This window comes from Lagopus leucura, unplaced genomic scaffold (genome assembly GCF_019238085.1).
Source record: "Lagopus leucura isolate 7727_CA_CO unplaced genomic scaffold, USGS_WTPT01 Super-Scaffold_73, whole genome shotgun sequence".
Classification (NCBI taxonomy): domain Eukaryota; kingdom Metazoa; phylum Chordata; class Aves; order Galliformes; family Phasianidae; genus Lagopus; species Lagopus leucura.
The window spans coordinates 37,885,739-37,908,351 of record NW_024962252.1 but is presented as its reverse complement, the minus strand read 5'-3'; the positions used below and the strand labels follow the sequence as shown (position 1 = coordinate 37,908,351).

General features: G+C 39.1%; 1 protein-coding gene across 1 annotated transcript in view; it reads right to left on the bottom strand.

Moving 5' to 3' along the window:
- Positions 1-4,374: 4,374 nt before the first annotated feature.
- The window catches only part of SLC16A10 (solute carrier family 16 member 10), a 63,533-nt gene continuing 45,294 nt past the window's right edge, over positions 4,375-22,613 (bottom strand). Inside the window, exons 4-6 of the mRNA XM_042878035.1 lie at positions 9,281-9,424; positions 6,482-6,710; positions 4,375-6,238 (exon numbers count right to left, since the gene is read on the bottom strand). Of these exons, the coding sequence (XP_042733969.1) occupies positions 6,003-6,238; positions 6,482-6,710; positions 9,281-9,424 (609 nt within the window). The 3' untranslated portion in view covers positions 4,375-6,002. The remainder of the gene's footprint in view (positions 6,239-6,481; positions 6,711-9,280; positions 9,425-22,613) is intronic.

The following is a 22,613-nucleotide window of genomic DNA, read 5'->3' as shown; positions in this document are numbered from 1 at the left end:
CTGTGACCATCTGCAGCCTCTGGCAATTTTTTTAAAGGCTGTTATTACTGCACTTGCACAACCCAATTATGCAGTACTGCTCTAATTATATTCAGGAGTCAAACAGGAGAGTCCTTATGAAAGCACGAGTTCCCTTTTCTTATCGAGCACCATTTATGGTCTTCCAGGGAAAGCTGTACTTCTTGTTACTGACTGATCCAATTTATGGTCCTTTATCTCCAAGTCAGTGTCAGTGACACCCAAAGGTTTCTTCGGTGCTTATCAGAAGGCTGTGAAAGCTCTTCCTCCTTTGTACTTACAAAGAGGTTCTGTACACAGCGACACTTGGGCTCCTAGGGAAAGGTTTCAAGCATCTTTTTTTTTTCAGATTTTCATCTGACATACAAGTAGCCTGGAGAACAAGCCCGGAATGAATAGGAATGTTTTCCCAATAGCATCAGCTTTGTTACTGAAAGAAAAGGAAATATTTGGTGCTGCTACAAAAGGAAGGCGAGTGAACTCCTGTGATGTACTGGAGCTGTCAATGAGGAAACGCCTCGTGCTGCCAAGGTGAGTTGAGGTGAAAGTGGTGGCAGGCCAGGATGTGATCAAAGGTCCTCTGAATTGCACTGGCAGTTCTTGGAGCTAAACGTACCCATTTATTTATTTATTTATTTAGACGTCACAAGTTTGTTCTACCCCTTTCCCTCCCTTCTTCAATTTTGCTTCTTCCTGTTGTGAACGTGACAGTTTAGCAAAGCTTGACATTAAAACCCCGGCATGTAAAATGCAGCAGACAAAATTTTATGAAGCATGCCCAGCTGGAAGGTGGTAGTTCAGGTTTATAAGGCCCTGGTTTCAAATTGGAGTGTCGGTGCCATTAGAAAAAAGTGCACTGCACTGAATACTGATACAGGGGCGGTCAGATCACGCTGGTAAGGAAAGCTGCAGGCACGGACTTTAATACAAAAGGCTGCAGCTGAGATTCAGTATCAAAATGTAACACAATTCCTTTAAAACACAGAATTCCTTTTAAAAAATTAAAGGTTGTGTGGGGAAAACGGGATTGAAAAATGATACACACGGTAACAAATGGGGCACTTAAGAACTACCATCTTTATTCAGGGCAATTTGAGGTTGGTCACAATTGTTATAGCACCATTGAAAGACATCAGACTTTTTTTCGCTTTCAACCTTTCTAACAATGCAAAATGGAGTTAAGGCTGGCAAATTGTGCATCTTTTCACACCCAAAACAACAAACAAAAGAGGAGGTCTATAAAGACAGCAAAACACAACAGTGTTACCAGTATTAGCACACATTTCAGTATAAAATCACTCAACACACAGTTCTGAAACATTTAAAATGTTGACAGAATATATAGAAAAGGCTAAAAGGCATACTGAAAATATGCCAGCGTTAAAATACGCTCACTGTCTGGAACTGTAGTGGCGCTATGCTTGTCAACAGAGATGTGTAAATGGAATTATTTTCTCAGTCACGTCCAAGTACTGCAGCTCCTGTGCTTAAATGCAGACTGTGTACACCCCAGCCAAACTACACGGCGTTACCTACGTGCACACATACATGCACACTCTCCCTAGCAGAGGCTTGGTTCCAACGGATGCACTGAGTGCCTGATGTCAGCTCCCACAGTGGGATCCAGATCCCAAAGGGCTCCACGAGCTGAGCAGGGCTGCCAGCACGGTGCTTAAACTCACCCATCAGGATGATTCCAGGATAGTAGCTGTGATTTCTGTCCTGAGGTGCTCCACTCAGGGCCACAAGGATGCATCTCCTGTTCCTCTGACATGTGCTCCCTGCTGCGAGCAACTGAGCAGGGCGTTTTTGCTTTGAAACCATGGTGTCCATATTTTATACATTAAGAATGTGATCAAAGCCTTCATCTATGGGTGGGCAGCTCAGTATTCTGCTGGGCTGCCTCAGCCTCCTCTGCCACTCCATGAAATGCCTTCTCCATCAGGCAATGGCTGCTCAAAGGTTTAATGCAGGGACAAGGTATGAGAAGCACCATCCATATACAACAGGATGTGCATTGGCTTTGAAAATCCAGTGTCTTCAGTGAGAATTCAGGAATGTACACATCCAAACATGATGCATCAGGAGCCAAGAGGAAAGCATCAAATGCTTACCTCACCTGATCTCAAACAGACCCTCACATATGACCACAGAACAGAACTTGTGGCAATGCCACCTTTGACTCTACAATGGAGGGGGGTCCATGAAGAGTCACTGGAAATAAGTAGAATTTTTGAATGGTAAAAAAGGCATTTGAGATCTCTGATACTTCGACAGTCTGCAAATACATAATCAGAATAAATCCAACAATAATTTTTATAAATTTTGCTTTGTATACTGTTGAATAGCATAGATGAAAATAAGAATATGAAGCCTTGGCACTACTTCAGACTCCTTGCCAAGCAGATTTAAGAAGATTTCCAAGGACCTCAGTACCTACTGAGAGGGCATCACAACTGTCAGCCATATAAACCATCAAACCAAACCCTTGCTCAAAATCAGTTTTGCTTTTGAGATCCAGTGTATGCAGTCACAGCACAGAGTAGGACTGCAGCTTGAATCATAACTGAAGCTGTTTCTGCCCAGTATCTTCTAGAAGCTTACCCTGAAAGTACCCAATGGAAAAAAGGAAGAGGGTTATTCTGTTTATACGGTGAGACAGCAATGTATATGAAAGCACGAACTTCTTAAGAGAGAGATACATCTGCATCTCAGAATGATTTAAGGGTTTCTGTTGAACTGAAGCAGTATTTTCATTACAGAATCCATCCCCATAAGGAGTAGATCTGACACACATCACCAAAATGAGAGTTCAATAGATTCCCTATGACCAGGCTTCCACTCCTGAAATTAAATGCAATTACAAAAAAGTTACATTTATTCAGATGAAACAAAATCAAATATTTGGTGCTTTTTCCTCCCAGTTTTCAAAATAACAAACATTTCTACACCGTGCTGTCATTTTTTCTAAAGTGTACCAACCCGCTGCTGCTTGTGATGGACATTTCTCTCTTATTTTTTTGAAAGGGGAGATGGATTGGCAATCTCACTTTCACAGCCTCAAGGCACTCAGTATGTCTTTATGCAAGTTTCTCAATGCTTAATTAGTCTCACTGCCAACAATCTGAATTTTACTTCCTATTTGACTACTTCTTATCTAATTTTAGGATGCAATCCTCTCACGCTTCTGTCTAATGCAGACTTTTTTCTATTGGACATTCATTTCCCCAGTAGACGTGAGCTGGCAGTAGAGATGCTATCAGAATTCTCATGCATTCATTTTTTTAAAAGCCTTTTCTGAAATCCCATTTTTTTGAAGTCTTTTCAGTTGCAGCACCGTTGTGAAACAAGCACTGGCATCAGCAATAGGTTCAGTATTCCGACAGCACTGCACCAACTTAACTTCATGAGCCCTAGCTCTGCATCCGCTACCTGACATCCTGATTTCAGCATCTGTTTCTAAACCACTGCTCTGGTCATTGCTATGTGATCATTCCCTCTGAGTTCCCTTCCCAAGGCCACTGTCTGGGATTTTTGTTTTGCTTTGTTTTTAAATGCAGTTGATTTGGAGAAGATAATTCACGTATTTAGTTACTCGAATATGAACATTTGAATTTTTATGTATGGATACGTTTCTAAAGGGTCTAACAATAATTAATCCACATTAGTGTTACATTCCTTCGGTATCATTTAAAAATCTTAACAACACTTGCTTTATATCCTCTCCTGGCTACAATTACATCAAGATGTCTCATCATGACAGTTTCAAGTCACGTTAATGCTAAAAAGCAGCCTTAGTGTCATTAAAAACTCCCAAAGCTACAACACATGAAGTGTAAGACTCACGGTGAATATTCATTTGTCGTAAAGCAAAAGGAAACGAGAGGTCTTTAATCATACTCAATCAGCAGAACCCATTGCACGGCCCACACACTCGGTAATACTGATCTGCAGAGATAGGCCAGACTGGAACAGCATGAGCTGCTGTTATCGCTTCTGTACTAAAGGCAGCATTTGGTACTTGCTTTAATTAGCAACACTATTGATGTTTTAATGAAATTCTCAGGAGCACTTGGGACATGGAGAAGCACGAGTCCCAGCGAACCCAAAGGGATGGCTGCTGTAAGGATTGTTTTCCACCTCTAAGTCCCGCTGATCTACTCCATTAACTTTGTAAAATCCAATTCCTTCCAACATTCCATGAGACAAGAACTGAAATTCTACAATACAAACTATCAGTGCTGGTCTTCGATAGTTGGGATGCTCTGCGTGATTCCATTTAAGACTTCTTTAAGCTGACAGATGTAAACATTTCAAGTAATAGCACTGCTAATAGAGTGTTTCAGATCACAAGCATTCGTGAGCTTTCTTGGCAGTTTACTGCAATGCTGAAAAACGGAAAAACAACAGAAATAGAGGAGACATCAAGTGATACAATTTTAAAACAGTATCCCTCTGTGGTTCACGTAAAGAGCAGGCACTGCCACTTATTAAAAGTGCATTTCAGGGGGCGCTTTGTCTTTAGATCACATTCAGTTTACTCTCTGCTATGACACTCCTGAAGACTACAGAAATGCTCAATGCACACGACGTAAAGAATATTCAGGCATTCCCACTGCACTGTTCATCCACACCCACTGATAAGCAACACGCTTGGAAGTGTTTTTAAGATAAACTGTCTTGTTTTCATCTGAAAGTATCATGTTTTCAAATATTTTTCAGAGGAGATATCCAGAAATACACGCCTGACAAACAGTACATAACACCTAAGAACACATAAGCAATCGGGACATACTATAGTATGATAAGCAACCAATAGGATGTGCAAAGACATTTCTTTATGTCTGAATACAGAGCTGTGAAGACCTAAAATAAAGCTGCATGTTCACTTAGTGCAAATATCTTGTTGAGCGTTGTTTTAATAGCTCCCCTTCCACGTGTCAAGAACGATTTCATATTATTGCACTTAGGATGTATCTTTAAAGCTGTCTCAGTTTTAAGGGGAAAAAAACAAAAACCTGAAGGGAACAACAGGATAATTTGAAATTTAGGCTAATTCACAATCCTGCTCTGAAGTATTGCTGTCAGTACAATCTCAAAACCACCATCAGGAATTGTGACGCTTAGGTGAAAACATAATATACACATCAATAGCATTGTGTTACCAAAAAGTATCAAGAATCTGTAATTCAGCAGCTGTACTTCCAAATGTGTTTGCATTCTAAGCTCAGTTTGTGCATATCCAAAGCCTGGTTCCATCCAAAATGTCATCTCTTTGTTCAGGCTACTGTGAAAAGGTGAATCAATGCAAAAAGTGAATGATTAAACTGAGCCATCTGGGGGTTTTAGAGAAAACAAAACAGATGTTTAATAATTTAACTTTGTAATGCTAAATGATTTCAGCGAGAGCGAAAGGAATCTAAAATATGCATATTCACATTCATAGAATCATAGAATCACTAAGTTTGGAAAAGACCTCAAGATCATCCTGTCCAACCATCCACCTACCACCAGTATTTCCCCACTAAATAGAATCATGATACAGAATTCTGAAAGACTGTAAAACAGCACAAGAAACTTCAAAAATGAAATCAGTTTTAAGAGCTACTAAATGTTCCAGTATAAAACACCCCTGGGTGTGCCTGCATTGAGTGGAGCACACAAGTTATTGAAGAGTCCTGGGTCAGTGAACCAAACACAGCTTCCATACTTCCAAGAAATACATTCTGATGAATTAGAAAAATATTCTCTTCACACACAGAATCACTACGCATGTACACACTAATGCTGCAAAACTTCAAATACTCTGAAAATGTGGCTTGAAATCAAACTCAATGACTCCTCAAAAGAAGTTCAGGTATAAAAGAGTAGTTTTGCAATTTCAGCAGTTCAGAACATCTTTAGTATCATGTAGTATCTTCAGCCAAAAAGCAGAAATGTAGCTTTGGTAGAAGAAAGTCCATCTTGTATAGGAAAAGAAAGCATCAAACACCTGATTCCATTTCTTTGACTGGCTTTTCCGTAGCATCTGACACCAAAGTGCTTTCATTTTCCAGCATTTTCTCAGTAGTTTCTCCATCAACGGGTTTTGCCCTTTCTTTCAACTTATGTCGTTCATGGACCCAGGGGATGATGCACAATATCGCTCCGCCGATAAGTGGGGGGACTCCCGCCAGGTAGAATGCCACATCGTAGGTACCGAGGCGATCACGAAGCAAACCTGGAAAGACAAAGTAAAATCACTACAGTGATGCTTTTGAAATACACAAAGGTCACGTATGTCTGAAGCAAACTTTTCAAAAGTCCAGTAAATCAATAGGCCAGAAGCATCAGTTATATTCGTCATATATTCTGGAGCTTAGATAGAAAAAATCCAATGTAAATGCAATGCATATGATATAGGAACAGACAATTTGGCAACTACAGAAGCCTATTTACGGCTACAGACCATGTTTATTCTCACCTGCAATGGGTGGACCAACTGTCATAGGTATTGACATGAGTCCAAGGAGAAATCCTATGGCCTGGGAGACATCCTGAGCCCCAACAAGCTCAAAGGCAATAGGAGCCATAATGCAAATGAAACACCCATCAAACAGGCCCATGAAGAGACAGACAGCAATGAGACCTCCGAAGACGTGGCACACCGGAATCATCATCGACATCAAGCCAATAAAGAAGAATGATGCCACCTAAACATGACCAAAGAAGAATATAAAAACATATTGCATCAACTCAGCCAAAATAACTGGAAGAGATGAGCTTTCTTGCATACGTGGACAATTCATATTTACTTTAAAATAAATAAGCACACATTACCACTATTAGAAATTCAAAAGCAAATAAAACAAACACTTGGAACTGCCATAATATGCAATTAAAGAGATTCCACAGCTCGTTTCTCAATTTTCCCAGAGCACACTTGCACCCACAGGTACTGTGTAAGGGCATCATTTCCTGCGCGCCAACATGTCGTGCAAAATTGCTCTACGCTCTTCTCACAAAGAAAACCCACAAAGATATTAAAAAGAAAAAATCACACAACTAAAATGCACTGTAATTGGACTCCTCACTGTTCTAAGTTAAGTAACAATATCAGTGCTTATATTCAGAGATGGCACCTGAAAGTTTCATTTCAATCTTTCCATAAAAAGGCATCTTGCTGTATTTCTATCGCCGTGTTTATCTTTGCATATTTTTAATCTTTTAAGATCCTAAGCAGTGAATTTCATTATTGCTATTTGCAGTAAATTAAAGGAATAAATCCATCTTTCAACAAAACGAAGCAGAAGTCATTTCAAAGAAAATCAAAGAAAGTTTTGCTGATGCACCATTCTTATGTCAGCATGGAAACCCAATGCCCCACCTTTCCAAACAAGGCACACACACTATGCATTGCTCACCCATAGAACAAGACAAGACAAACAAAGTCCCTCCCAGACATCACAACTTTTTGAACAGTAAGTGACATCAAATAAATGAGTTCATTATGAAAAATCTTCGAGAAGACAACTAGGTGAGAATTTTCAGGACAGTATAGAAATTACCTTTGGGCACTGTAATTTATTTAGCATACTAAGGAAAACATTTGAAATATTGCACAGATAGAGGAACTACTGGAGAACTGGGCTTCTTAAAGGAATTGAAGGGTAGAAGTGAAGAAGTTCTCAGTTCTTTGTATTCTGATACATAAAATACAAATAAAAAGATGTATTTATAACCAAGAAATTGTATAGTTATATGTAGACAAACAAGATGCTGTTGACCGGGTTAGTCATATTATCATATTAAGATTACACACATCACTAAAGCCAGAATCTCTATGCTTTACCTGGAAGAGGTAGAATGTATAATTTTAGTAGTAAATATATCACTTACAAAGCAAAATCCAGCAAAAGAGCTCTTTGAGGAGCACAGAAAGAGAAAGCTGAAGGTTGATTTTACAGGACAGAGCTCTTGTAAGTTGTTCAACTGTAAGGGAGAACAGTTCTAAGAGGAAAGAACTTTCATCTGCATTGGTTCTTAAATAGTTTTGCACAAGATAAGATGATTGTATGAACTGTTGGGTGACCCAGATTGACCACTTGTGAATATTCACTTCCCCTCCAGAAAACACTCATTTGAAACAGGAGAGCTGAAGATGAAGAGACAGAGCTTTGCAAGTTTTTCCTCCCTTAAAATTTGGTGAAAGCAATGTTACTTAAAAGCAACAGAATTCACATGTTAAGCAGATCCCTGGTCTTTCAGTTCCATCCAGCAAAAAGAATAAAAAAGCTTGCAGAGTTTTACTGCAAGTTTGACATGTATTTCACAAAAATAATGGAAGGTATCAGTGCACTGTAAATCATGTAACACCTCAATGCTATCTTTTCACTTTTCAATTCAATATTGAAATTTCCTAAGACTGTAACAATAGATTAGGCTCCAGGCTCTTTCATCAGGGAGTGTAAATGCATGTGACTATGGCAACAGACACTTCAGAAAGTTGGTTCTTTCTCAGTTATTTTTGCTCTGAGTAATGTAGTACAGAGAATAGCCATCAGATGTCTCCCTTGTTACTTCTCATTTAAAAAAAAAACAACAAAACAAGAACACTCAGGAGTTGGTAACATGCAAGTTACAGCTTTCTCAAAAAAAAAAAAAAAAAGGAACCCACAAACTGCCACCTTCTCAAAAAACAGTGCTCATAAGCGTGGATGGAATGGGTATCCATCTTCCTTCCATCTTCGTTCTCAAGCTTCTGCATTTCTGGAAACTGAAGGAGTGGTGCTTTACCTCCTCCATGTGACTGTGAATAACCTACTTCACACAGCAAAAGCTTCTCAGCTAAGCACCTGTAATAGTCTCTTTGGCCATATCAGCACGTGCTACGCACTGAACAAATGCTACACCAAGATGGCACCTAAGAAACAACAGGAAAGGAGAACAGGAAAATCCTTAATGGAGGAACTTGAAGAAATCAGTAACTATCAAGAAGTTACGGATAAAACTGGAAAAGAAGAACCTACAGAATCACCAAAGGTTTCCTCACTCAGTAACCACAGTTTCTCAGTATAAGAATCAAAAAAAGACCAGGAGAAAGATTCACAAATTTTGCATCAGGGGCCCACGAGTATCAGCAGCCAGACTGCTGCCTAGAGTGCTGAAATCTCTCAGGCTTAACATTTTCAGCCACTTTATTGTTTACTTACCTACCTGCAATCAAAGCCTTCAGAATGCTTTTTGTGTACATATATTCCTTCAAAACCACGTGAAGACATACCTGTAAATAAACTTTTTTTGCACCAGGAATATAATCCGCAACTCTGCCAAAGATCAATCGGCCAATTCCTGAAGTAACGCCCAGGCACAGCAGAAGCACTTCTTCTTGCACACTGTCACCAAATCTGTCTTCCACATGTTTCATCTGTTTGAAAAGAGGGTTCAGAAAGTTAACTTGTTTTAAAATGAAGAGAAAACCATTAAATTTTTGAGTTAGAGGTGAGCTGTGAATCTGTGACTTCAAATATGGCCACAACCAACTTGCATATTCTGCTTGGGCAGGAAGGTTTTTTGCACTGGGTTACCAGTATCAAGCACAACACAATGAGAAGAACCTGAGAATGTGTTTTCACTTCATTCACATGTAAGGACCTTCATTCAAGAAAGCAACAAGGCTAATACCACAAGTTAAAATCTCAGAAACACTCCCCCAGCCACATTTCGTGCACTAGCAAAGGAAGAAGCATAATACTGAATCCACGAACAATCTTTATTGGTTAGGGCATACTGAGGTCCCAAAGCACTGAATCAATAACGAGTATCAGCACTGTCCTAATCTGTGCATTAAGACAGACACGGATCCTACCAAATTTACAACAAAGTTCAAGGGAGGAGCAAGAAGTAAAAGGGCAGAGTGCAGAGGCAGACAGTGCAGACAGGAGGGGCCCTCGTCCCAGCATCCAGAGACCAGGAGAAAGAGGAGCAGGAACCCTCTGCAATGCCAAAAGCAGGCAGGGCCTTCCAGGAGTGCGAACGTTAACAGCAACAGAGAGTAGGGCAGGCAGACAGACTGGAGAAATAGTTTCACAAGCCACTCTGACCTAAAGCACTACAGCAACTGACCTCCAGTTCTGCCAGTAGGACATCAAATGCAGATGTGATGAATTAACAGTATCAGTAATTCCAACCTTCTGAGTCACGTAAAAGGAAAAAAAAAAAATCACAAGACTGACTAGATGGATGGATTTGGGTTTCCTTTACACTGTTTTTGGAATCGCAAGGAATAGCTTTTATGAGTTTTATAGCACAAGAATTCCATGTCATTGTTTGTTGTTGTTGTTGTTTTGGGGTGGGTTTCATGATTTGTTTCTTGGGGGAGGGTGTTAAATCAGCCACAAAAACCAGAAATTACCCAGAACACAGACTTTTGCATTAACCACTTTTTGAAATGCTGCTGGCAACACCAAGTATGTCAAAGTATGCATGAAGAGATGCAGAAATTATTTGTGTAATCCTGTGACCTCTATGCTCATAACTACTGCTGAAAAAGAAACTGAGAAGACTCAGAGGTGTGAAGAAGCAGACTGAAGAAACTGATTTTTAAGAAATGATGCACTCACCTTGCCTCAGGTTTTTTTCTACAGACTGACAGACCTTACTAGTAAAAAGTCAGAGCAGTTTTTGTTATTAATAATTGTGATTCTGTGACCTATTCCCACACAGGGAGGTGGTGGAGTCACCGTCCCTGCAGGTGTTCAAAAAATGTGTGGATGTTGAATGGGGACATGGTTTAGTGGGGAAATGGTGGTGGTAGGTGGATGGTTGGACTGGATGGTCTTGGAGGTCTTTTCCAACCTTGGTGATTCTATGATTCTACAGTTTTGAACTACAGAATCCTTATTCCCTGATATAAAGTACTCAAGAGACTCTTGTTAATACACAAGCTGAGCTTTTTTCCCCCCAGCATAAGCATGGTTTTCTAAGCTATGGCTGATTTTCTTAAATATAAAACCAGATGCCTTTTGTTTACATGTCACAGAAAACTATTAAATCTAATATCAATTTGTCTAATATGTAATTGATTTTGTCAGAAAACAAGAAAAATAAGAGGTGTGTTTGTTTTGTTTTTAAGCATAAAATCTAGCTTCAGAGGAAATACACTTGCTATTCCTATTTTTGACAACTTTTTTCTTGTTCTTGGGAACAAAATCTGAATTTTTCTTCTGGAGTGACATTCAAACAAGCTGCTGCATTAAATCCTTCCTGTGAAAGGGGAGAAGAAAAGCTGGCAGTTTCCCATCCCCACCTTTATGCTTCTGTCAACACCTGCCGGCTGAGCTGGCAGAGAAACCTTGGAATTTTCTGCCGTTCTTCTCACCTGTTCCACTTTCATGTTTCTGCAGCCTCTAGGTTGTTTAATTAGCAGACCTCATTTATCCACTCCCCAGAGGCTTTTCAAGAGGTAAGATAAAGCTCTATGTCTAGATAACTATTAACCCTGTACCCACAACTGAGCAACCGGCTTTCTCAAAGCAACGCTCCCAGGGTGAAATGCTGCCCTCTCAGGTCAGCGGGGTGGGGTGAGGGAAGATACTAGATCCAGCCAACTGAAGTAGGAAAATAACTGCTACTTATCTTGAGCTTCATGCATCTAAATTAGTATTTAAGTTCACTCCTCTTAAGAGCACCACAAGCTCCAAGAGTGCTTCCAGCTAGATGTAGCAAGACACCTCCATGGGAGGACATAGGCAGTGGAGCAGGCTATCCGGAGAGGTTTTCCAGACCCAGCCAGTGTGACCTGAAGGCTGACTTACTCTGCTCTGATCAGCAGTTGGACCAGAGATCTCCGGGATGTCCCCCCATCTCAGTTATCCTCTGATCCTACCCCATGCTCCTTAACAGCACATTCAGTTTCCAGTGTTACAGTCACTAGCTAAAAACATAAGTAAAGCAGCACTAACTGAATATCTGAAAAGACACTGGTTCAGAATTTATCCAGTATTGTAAGTGCTAACTAATTATGGAATTAGAGACACATCCTGTAACTATAATTTAAATACACTTATTTACAATGAAGCAACCTAAACAGAAAGACTCCAGCATTCAAGATTTCCACATTTTTAACTGACAAAACTATTCAAAAATCCCATGATGGATAATGGCTTATGGACCCTCCCAGACAGCATGTCATGCATCAACACACTCTTGCCATTGTAGAACCATACATGTTAAAGTTACATGACTTCTGAGGCAGTCAAATGGGGACCCAAGCACCCAGCAGACACCAAGGCCAAAGCACAGATTCTGTCCAGGCTCAGTAACATACCTAGCTCTTCCCATTACAGCTGTGTGCATGGTGAATTGCAAATCTAATTTTTTCAAGAGTAGAAGAAACCTGCAATTTTGCCTGAGCTAACTAGTACAAACAATGCAGATCCAAAGGAAGGCATTCTGAAGGAAATCTAGCGTTGCAGATCTCTGAACAGTGAGTTGTGACACAAGTTCTGCCACACTTCCAAATTACAAAGGCTGTAAGTTTGCAAATAAAACAAAGGAATTATCAAATTGTCTGCTTCTCCCCCCACCCCCATTTATTCCAATTTTAGAGTACACAGCGTTTTTCCAAAGGAAGTTGAGATTCTTTTTTCCATGCTACAGAAAGAAGAATGGAACTGAGTCAGCTAAAAGTCTGCATGATTTGCCAGACTAACACTATTTTAGAAGAAGTTGTCTTTGTATAATCCCATTTTCCAAATCAAGATGTAGACGTATACAATAGAATTGAATACATGCCTGGCACCAGCATTCTACCTTACAGTCGTGTTCTCCGTATCAGGGCAACACACAGATCTTACTGTACAAATCCTCATTCGTTTTAGGATAAGACTAAAATAACAATTAGTCACATGGTAGTGGCTGTAAGGGTTATTGAAGAACTCTCTCAGGTAACTCTCCATCCAGTAAAGACACAGATTTTGGCAAGACCTTCTATTCAATGCATACACATGTAGCTATGTGCAGGCAGCGAATCCATGATGCAGGGGGGGAAAAATCCATGTACTGATCCAGTTCTTTTCTCCAGCCACAAGAACCAAAGAACACAAATTTGAAAGAAATAATAAATGGGTAAGAATTTTTTTTTCTCTATCAATTCCTTTCCTCCTGGGTATATTCCACTTGGGGAATTCCCAATCAAATAAAACTTTAGTAGGTTAAATGCAGCATAATCTCTTTCTCACTGAAAAAGATGGCCAACAGCAAAATATAACCTAGAAAAGTTTGAACACGATCAAAAGCTCATATTAAAAAAATGCTACAAGTCCTGATGTCTGGCATTACTCTTACACTGATTTTAAATGAAAGAAAGGAAACGTTCACAGAGATTGCTGTTACAATATGCAAATTGGATATAATATTCCAGCAAAACCTATCTGTTACAAATTCACAGTTTTCTGAAGGAGCTGGGGGTTCTCTTGGTAAAAGGACAGTGCACACAAACTTTGCATTCCTTAGGGTTTTCAGAAGAACGTAAGTTCTAATAGACAACCAAAGTAAAACTGATTTCTTGAAATGGCAAGTGGTGAAACATGACTACAAGTATCTAAGATGCAGATGTGCATGAGATGTCAACTGCCCCAGAAGGCTGAAAGTTTCAGGATGTACTGAAAAACATAGTGTGAAATAACTCTAGATAAATCACTGTTTACTCTATCAGAGAAGAACATACGCACACAAAAAAAGAGCAAAAATACGTGGAGAAATCAGTTGTCAGAAAATTCTATGATAGTAGGCACATGGAAGATCATTTAAGGCAAATACATTTCTGATACAGACTCTACTGATGAAATGATATTTACTGATGACCAAAAGAAGAGCAAAGGGACAGAATTCCCCCGTCCTGGAGGCATTCGAGGCCAGGCTGGATGTGGCTCTGGGCAGCCTGGTCTGGTGGTTGGCAACCCTACACATAGCAGGGAGGTTGAAACTGGATGATCACCGTGGTCCTTTTCAACCCAGGCCGTTCTGTGATTCTATGAATTTCTGAAATACTATCGACTTCTGAACATTAACTGAATAAGTGACTGACATGCCAGAAGGCATGAAATAGTACTGTTAATACCTACTGTAGAATGATAGCACTCCCTTAGCAATGGATCTCAGATGGATAAAGGAACTTCTTCTGCTTTTTTTTTTTTTTTTTTTTTTTTAAGAAATGGACTGAATTCACATGACAAGAATGTGACAACTTGGACAACTTGCAGATAACTCCTGTTTATGCACTTGCTACAGCAGTGATAGTTCCTCTTTATAGCTCTGGTCAACTTAATCTACATAACAACAGAAGAATAACAGGAATTAACAGTGATTATTACATGATAATCAGGGATTTTTCTATTATTCCACCAAATAAAGCAGATGAAGTAGAATAATTCTACATCAATGATTCAGATGTTCAGTTTTATTTAAATTCAGATTACAACAGTCAACAGACTAAATGTGAAGACTTTTTAAGGTGAAAAAGGCTAAGAATTCAGACAAATTAAGAAAAACTCGTATAGTTAAATTAGCTTTGTTTTGTTTTCCAAAATAGCAAGTCCTGAAGAAATTTGCCCCCAAAAAGAATAATTAATATATGTATTTATCTCAGAAATGTTATAAGAACACGTGAAGAATTAGTATGGTCCCAGAGATCAAATAGGCAACAGGATGTGTAAGACAAACTGGAGAAAAAAGGCAAGGTTAACCAGTAACTAGTTTTTCACTTAATAGAGTCAGATCAGTGTGATCATTTTTAAAGCAACTAAACCAGTATTCAGGGCTTGAAAAGGTGAATGTCGGCTGGGAGGCCTGAAAGATATCTGGGGAATGGTGCAAGAAAACATGCTGGGGACAGAGCAGCCTGAAGCACGGGACAATCCCTACAACACAGCAAGAGATGACCCACAACTTCTGCTCCCTCGCTCTTCCACTGCACTTTCAGTCTCAACAGAGGTCGGCTCCCACTGGTGCCCCAAGAGACAGCTAAAAGAAATGGGCACAAGGTTGCTGATGGATTGGCTTGGCTTGGCTCAAGCAGCCACAAGGCAGAAAAGGAACACACGTATCTGGGAAAGCTCACAGAGACTGAGAAAAAGAATGAGTGTGCCCCAGTCTAATACTAATAAGCATTTTCACTAACAATATGGATAGTGAAGTTGAGGGATAATTATCAAATCTGCAAATGACATCAAATGAAGGGCATCTGCAGGTACAATGAAATAGAACTGAAATTCAAAATTACCTGGGCATCCTCATCAGGTAATGTGAGCTAAACATAATTCAGGTTCATAAAAATTTTCATGAGGTAAATGATGCTCAAAAAACACCACGAGGTAAAAAAATAAAAATAAAAAAATCAGATAAATGAACACAAGAGGAGAATAATCTGTGAGCAGTTCTTCAGGAAGGGAACTGAAAGGCTAGCAGATCAAACTTCAGCACATTCCAATAATGCCATCATATTGCAAAAACGATAGTAGATGGGTCAATTCACATGCTGTACAGTGTGATTTTCACAGCCTGCTCAGTGCTAGCAAAGCCTTAGCTGTATTGTTATGCCTATCTGTAGACATTACTCATTACTAAAGACATAGACTACCTGGACAGAACCCAAAATACAGATCTGGCAGTAAGCACAAGCTTTAAAGGCTTATATTGTAGAAAGACTAAAAAAAAAATAAATACAAATGGTAAAATATGCCCTTCAACAAAGTCCATCTGTAGTCAAATAACTGGATAGTCTGTGGTTCCCATAATGGGTGTGAAGGCCAGAGCAAAGCAATGGGCCTAAGCTGCACCAAAGGACCTTCAGTTAGACATTAAAAAAGTTTTTCCAAATACAGAACAACTGCCAGCTGTCACAGATCAAAAGAGGCTATGGAGATTTTTAACACTAGTTAAGCTCCAGTTTGATATTAGATAAGCTATAAATTAGAGTAGGGACTATGATTCTTATTGTCCACCACTCAGTGATCTGATGGATGTATATAGCCCCATGTACATTCCTACTGGCTATTTACTGTAACTTGAAAACTGTTTTTTTTGGGGTTGTTGTTCTTGTTGTTGGTGGTTTTTTTGTTTGTTGGTCGTTTTTAAACACACTCCAACTTGGTAAAACTTTGTAACACAATAATTCTTTTCAAATCATTGTAGCATTTACTAATGTGACAAAACGTTCTATCTAATTTGTGCTAAGGAATCAAGCAATACCATAACAATGGATCCTTTGCAAATAACCAGCTACAGGAAAATTCATTAATAATCACTGGTTATTAACATTGTATGCACTGAGCCTATTTAAAAAAAAAAAAAAAAAAACCCTTTGACTAGTGGTTCTAAACACAATTATCACCGATTGCCAAAGCAGCTACGGGGAGGGAACCAACTAGCAAATAATGCTTAATAATAAGAAGCTAATACTTAATAATAGAAAGTTAATACTCAGTTCATACTTGAACTTGCAAGTTCATACTTGTTTATAAAGCTAAACTGAAAACTTACAGAATGGGCTAATTTTGTTTAGCACACTTAAGTAAAACTGAAATACACGTCTGTGGCTACACATCCAGTTTAGCCTTTCCAAACTTAGAAGAAAAACAGATCTGTTGTTGAGTCTTGTAGGAATAGACTGCTGACACCATAGGATTCAGCTGAGTGAAATCAAAACATTCTCAAGCCTTTATTCAGCTACCACATAACTCTGAAGGCATCTCCAAGACTTCAAGATTTAAGATCTACTTATGGACATGCTCACAATCACCTCAGCTTTGGCAGGGCTGACTGATGGGCCTGTCTCATTCTACTGGCAAACAAGGAGAAAAAGAAAACAAAGCAAATCTTCTCCAGATCATGGCCCAGATCATGATCATGAAAAATTCAATCAAGTAGTTGTATTTTTCTCTAAAACACAATAAAAAGAGATCATAATGATAGTTTCTGCTACTCCTGCAGAGATATAGCTCTTTATTATGCAGTTTTCTTTCCAGACTGAAAGCAATCTGAAGTCATCCTTCTTTTTTCCTAGGAAATATTCTACTCAGCAGGACTTAAAATTTTACCTCAGTTGGCAAAAAAGAACCCGGAGAATAGAGCACAACTTGACAACTTGTGAAAACTAATTGGAAAAGGATAGATTTCAATATTTCCTCAAAGGTAAATGCAATACATGAAAAGAAATTCACAAGCCTGGATTTAGAGAGGATTTGAAGATGGTTTGTAGGCAGCACTTCCTGGAGCTGTCCACAACTAGACACAAAGCCCAGTCTGCATATGAGTGAAAGAAGGTTCTACTAAGCTTTAATCATTCATTTTCTTTACTCTGTACAAGAACAGCACAAAATTAGTTGTGATGCCACAGGCGCGTGAAGAGTTTAATTCAGGTCAAGGTGCTTCAAGCACCCCAAAAAGACAAAAGACTGAGTTTACCAATAAAAATATATTTTTTTAAGTTTGCAATTTTATTTTCTGGGCTTTGAACTGTATCATTGTCTGACACAATTGTTTGGGTTATCCAAAAGATATACCAAGTAGCATGCTGATAGAGACTGATACAATAGGAATTAGAATGGAACTCAGACCTTACAATCTGCTTGTATTGCATAAACACAGGGAAGTCTGCTTTGTTCCTCTCCTTCAACATCTTACTGTGTATACCTGAACACACCTGCTACCTAATGTATTTTTTGCAGTGAATTTTCATATACTTCTAGTGAAAAACAAAATACACATACTTGACTTATTCTTTTTAGTTTCTACTCTTTTTGTAACTTATGATTTTTATCTTCCTCCATTGTGCACTTGGAAAACAGCTTAAATATGTTTTCATAACAAATAGATTTTTTTTTTCTTTCCCATTCCCACCAACCACCCCCCAAAAAATCAAAAGTAGATATAATAGTCAAGAATTAGTACTGCCAGATCAACACTGAGGAATATTGGGAAAGAAATGGGTGCACAGGATAATTACAGAAGTGGATAAAGGGGGAAAAATTCACTAACCTGGGCAGTGAAACTGCAGCAGATGTTGAGATCTGAAGGGAAATAAATGCAAAGATTAGAAAAGCAAGTAAAGCATGGGGAGCCACTGAAGATTTAGGGTCTCAGAAATAACCTGCTTAATTACATAGGACTTTACAAAACCAGAGCCTTGCTACTCCTTCTGGGGAGACAGAAAAATGGTAGACAAAGTGGATGAGAAATGTAGTAGCACTAAAATCAACAGGTATAATTCTAACTTTCTCAGTTTATCTACAGTATAGAGAAAAATCTGTATGACACAACTATCTGTTGCTACTGAACATCATTTAATAGTTACTATCCTATCTTTACAAAACAGCTGAACAGTAACCTCTGTGAAATGAAAAATGTAGTAGTCTTCAGGCAAATGAGTGATGGAGATCTGAAGAAATCACAGAACCATAGAAATGAGTGGGCTTCTTCAACAGCAGCCAAGGAAAGTCAGTGAACATGGTGATGGAGGGTGATTTTTGTTTCCCCCAGTTTAATAGTAAAAAATCCAGACATTCTGATCAGAAATTGAATACTTTCTATACTTTTTTTTTTTTTTTAAATTTAAGCAGCAAATGTATGACTTAGTACAAGTGGTTCACAAAACAAAGACAACACTTACCTTACAAGAACTGAATTTCTTCAGGATGTGCTATGTGTATGTACTTTACTGTGGATGTGCATGTATTTTAAATGCTTTAAGTTGGCAGGTGTTTGGTTACTACAGTCCATTCAGTATATGTCATCCTTTTCACCATTCTTTGCACTCAAACGTAAGGACAGCTGCGTTTCTATTTGTCTCCATTATGAAATCCAGAGACACACGACTTTAAGGAGAGGTGCTGGATTAGGACTGTGCAAACAAAATGCACCACCTGAAGAGCTTCAGTTATTGCAAGGCATCTGACAACTATCTACCACAACTCCTTGAGCAGATTCATTTTCCACTGCAGAGAACACTACAGAACTGCCACCATAATGCAGAGATGATCACTCTAGCAAGAACAGTAACTGAAACTTGTTTTACATAAGAGTCTCATCTAGAGATGGCACTTCTGACAGTATTTAGGGAACACAATACCAGTAGGGTGTCCTTGAAGAATTGTGAAAATATCTGAAAGCAGTATTAAGAACAATGGCTTGGGTCCTGTGGACAGTCCTCCAACTACTATAGTGAGTTTCAACCCAACTCTCCTCTAGTTTGTGCAGATGCAGCAGCTGAGCTCTGGTTGGGAGTATTCTGGGTGTTCACCATACCCTTTGTATTATTCCCATATCATTCTTTTTAATGACTTCTTAAAGTTCTGCCTGGGGAAGGTGCCACTTACATATGGAAAATGGCTATCTTTTCAAACGGGCAAAATTGAGAGACTGTTTATTCCTGAATAAACAAGGCCTTTCACAAACAGAATGCATAGAAGCAAAAACAGTTTTTGAAGTACGTAGCAAGAATTCTGAACAAGTTTTTAGGAAAACTAAGTACAGAGGATCTCACAAGAGCTTGGCTTTTTGTTTCTGAGTTGATTGCACAAGATGTCTTTTACTGACAAGTGTAGTCCACATGTGAGCACTACATTGAATTTGCACAACAGATCCCTTCACGGCAGAGCAAAGCACAGCACTGCTACAGAGCTGAGAAACAGCAAGCCAAAATAGCTGTCTGGTGAAAAGCAGAGCTGAAGGTATCATGCCGATTAATTTGAGAAGGCAGTCCCAGCAAAAAATAGTTGACTCACAGAAACTCAAGGATCTTATCCTACAGAGAGGAAGAATGAAGAGAAACCAAATCTGCTTTGCAACAAAAGCCTGCATCATCTCTGAACCACGTCAGCAAGTCCTCCTGTTGGTTATGTTGTGTTTTTGAGGTGAAAAAAAAAAAACAAACAACACCTTATTGCAGAAGAACAAGAACAAAGTGGATGTTCCAGCAAAACTTAGTACATACAGACCAGACATCACTATCTTTGTACAAGGACATTATACATGTCTATAGCAATTAGATCCAGTAACTTCAACGTAACAAACAGAGATAATCTGGAGGCAGACTAGGCCACAAAGAGAAGATAACTGAGACTATTGGAGCCATGTGAATTTGTGATGAAGCCTAGAAGGTGAATAAGTTTGTTTATATGCATAAACAAGTACTTCACAGAGATTTCAACTATTTCCATGCACCTCTCCAGAATAAAAAACCTGGTGTTCATCACTATGGTGTAAATTTTGAGCTCATATTAGCTTCCTCTGAAAAGCAGATTGCCTAAATTATTATTATTTTTTTTAATGTTTTCTGTTATATCCATAGCTTTAAAGCTTCCATACACTGCAGAAGTACTATGGCCTTTCTCTCTGACTATAGTCAGATCATAGAAAATATGATTGCAGTAGGCCCAGAGATTGCCTAAGAGAACAGATTCTTGAAAGATAAAGGCAGTTTATGTTTTGGGGATACTGCCAGTGAGTTTCTTCTCCCAGTGAACTGCTCACTAGCACCATTGCCCTGCATGTCAGGAGGAGTTCCTTCACACAGGCTTTCCAAGGTCTTCCTGAACTTCGAGAAAACTGAAACAAATCCAGAAAAAAAATACCTGTCCGTTGAATAGGCCAACTCTCAGCAATTCACTGCACTGGAAGTATAGCCTGGCATGTGGCAAAACAGGCATGTGGCAAAAGGTACATTTTTGATGTTGCGTTTTGATCTGCAAGCCTGAACACAACCTAGAACTCAGTGAGATAACTATATACTTGCAAATGTGGAAACTGAAGGGCCCGCTATTAGTCTTTACTACATCAAGGGAAAACGTGCGAATATCAAGGGTTTAAAAATCCCACCAAGCTCCTCAATCAGGCCTCTAAATACTTCATCACTAATTATTTTTTGTTAAGAAGATCCCAAATTAGCCAGGTACCTCAAAGACCTAGGTTATAATCCTTGAAGCCATCAATACATGACAAGGATCCTGTTCTGCCAATGTACTGACTACATTCTAAGGAACATGTGGAAGTGTAATGGAAACGTGGAATCCTGAAAGGTAAGACAGAAGAACCAATCTCTTCGTTACAGGCTGCAGATGAACAGGTCTCCCCAAACTTTCTGAGAAGGGAACGATTTCTTATTTCCCAGGAAACTTCCTACTGTAAATGGTGTCATTGGAAGGACAGCTGAAAGACCACTGGGAAGTAATGCCCTGAAAATAAGTGACATCCAGATGAAAGAGAGGCCAAAGTGACTATGCATCCTGGCTGGGTAATGCTCACTGAAGCCCTCAAAATGGGCCAAGCAGTCTCCATAAGGCAACATGGCAAGTCACAATCTGTCACAGCTGTTTTGAACTGAGCAGAGCAGCAGATGACTGGCCTTTCAAGAATGTCTATGGTCACAGGAACTTTTTCCCAGCCATTCCTGAGGTCTATAAAAAGAAAAGGCTGAATTGACTCTCTTTGTGCAGCGTATGCATCGAGTCTCCTCTGTTGTTTTTGTTTGAAATGCAGTATTCCTTGTTTTCATATTAAAAAAAAGTATAGTAACAGGAGAAATATGCGCTACAGTATGTATTTATTTCATGATGAAAAACAGGGTCTCTGTTTTTACAGTGATTACAGCCATACAAAGTGTCCACTAGTGGCTGCCAGGCCTATTCAGACACTACCCCTTCACTCCATTGTTGCATGGTTTCCCCACAAATCTGAAAAGCAGCTTATCAGCAGAGAAAGTGAATGTCATCTTCCAGTAACATGGGGTGCTGGCAGAACACAAGTCTGTACCTAACAACAGTGCTGCGGCTGCAGTTTCTTTTTTTCAGAACACCTTTCAGCTGGCCAGCTGCTTTGAAGCCTCACATTTTTATTTTGTGGTGAGTTTTCTTTTCCAATACAGTTGATAAAAATCTGAGAGCAGAATCCAAATTGCTGCTTTGTTTGTCAGTGGCAGTTTCTAGAAACTGAAGCAATATCTACCTATGTTCTAGGAACCAGGTCTGCACTCTCGTTTGCATGTTCTTTGAAGGTTAGCTGAACCAATTCCTGGTATGTACAAATTCATAAAAGAAAAAAAATCTGCAGTACCTATCTACTGAAGGGAATCAATCCAGTATTTAAATCTGCCTCTCAAAACAGATTCTCCTAGGGAATATGTTGGAAAAAACAACCAGGTACACATATTTTAGTTCTTAAACATAAAGCACACAGATACATGCATTCCACATAGCTGCTGCTAACCAGAAGTCTTTACATATGCAAGTATGTACCCACCACGGAATACAAATGTGGATAAGCATCAAAATATAAAGTCAGATTTACAACCTTGAATTAAGAAACAGGAAACAAAGCAGGGTGAGAAATACTGAGAGCTCTGTTTCCTGAGCTATTCTGAAATATTAAGAGTACAGACAGTGTTATGGTAGCATTCACATTCAGAATGCAGTTCTGCATCCAAGCATATAATCATATTTAACCCATCAGCCTAATTTTCAAACAGACTTGGCCATTCTTTAGGAGCACACATTTCCTTTATTAATAAAAGGTTTGGGACTTCAAAAGGTAATTCAATCAATATGCATTTTTATTAGCCT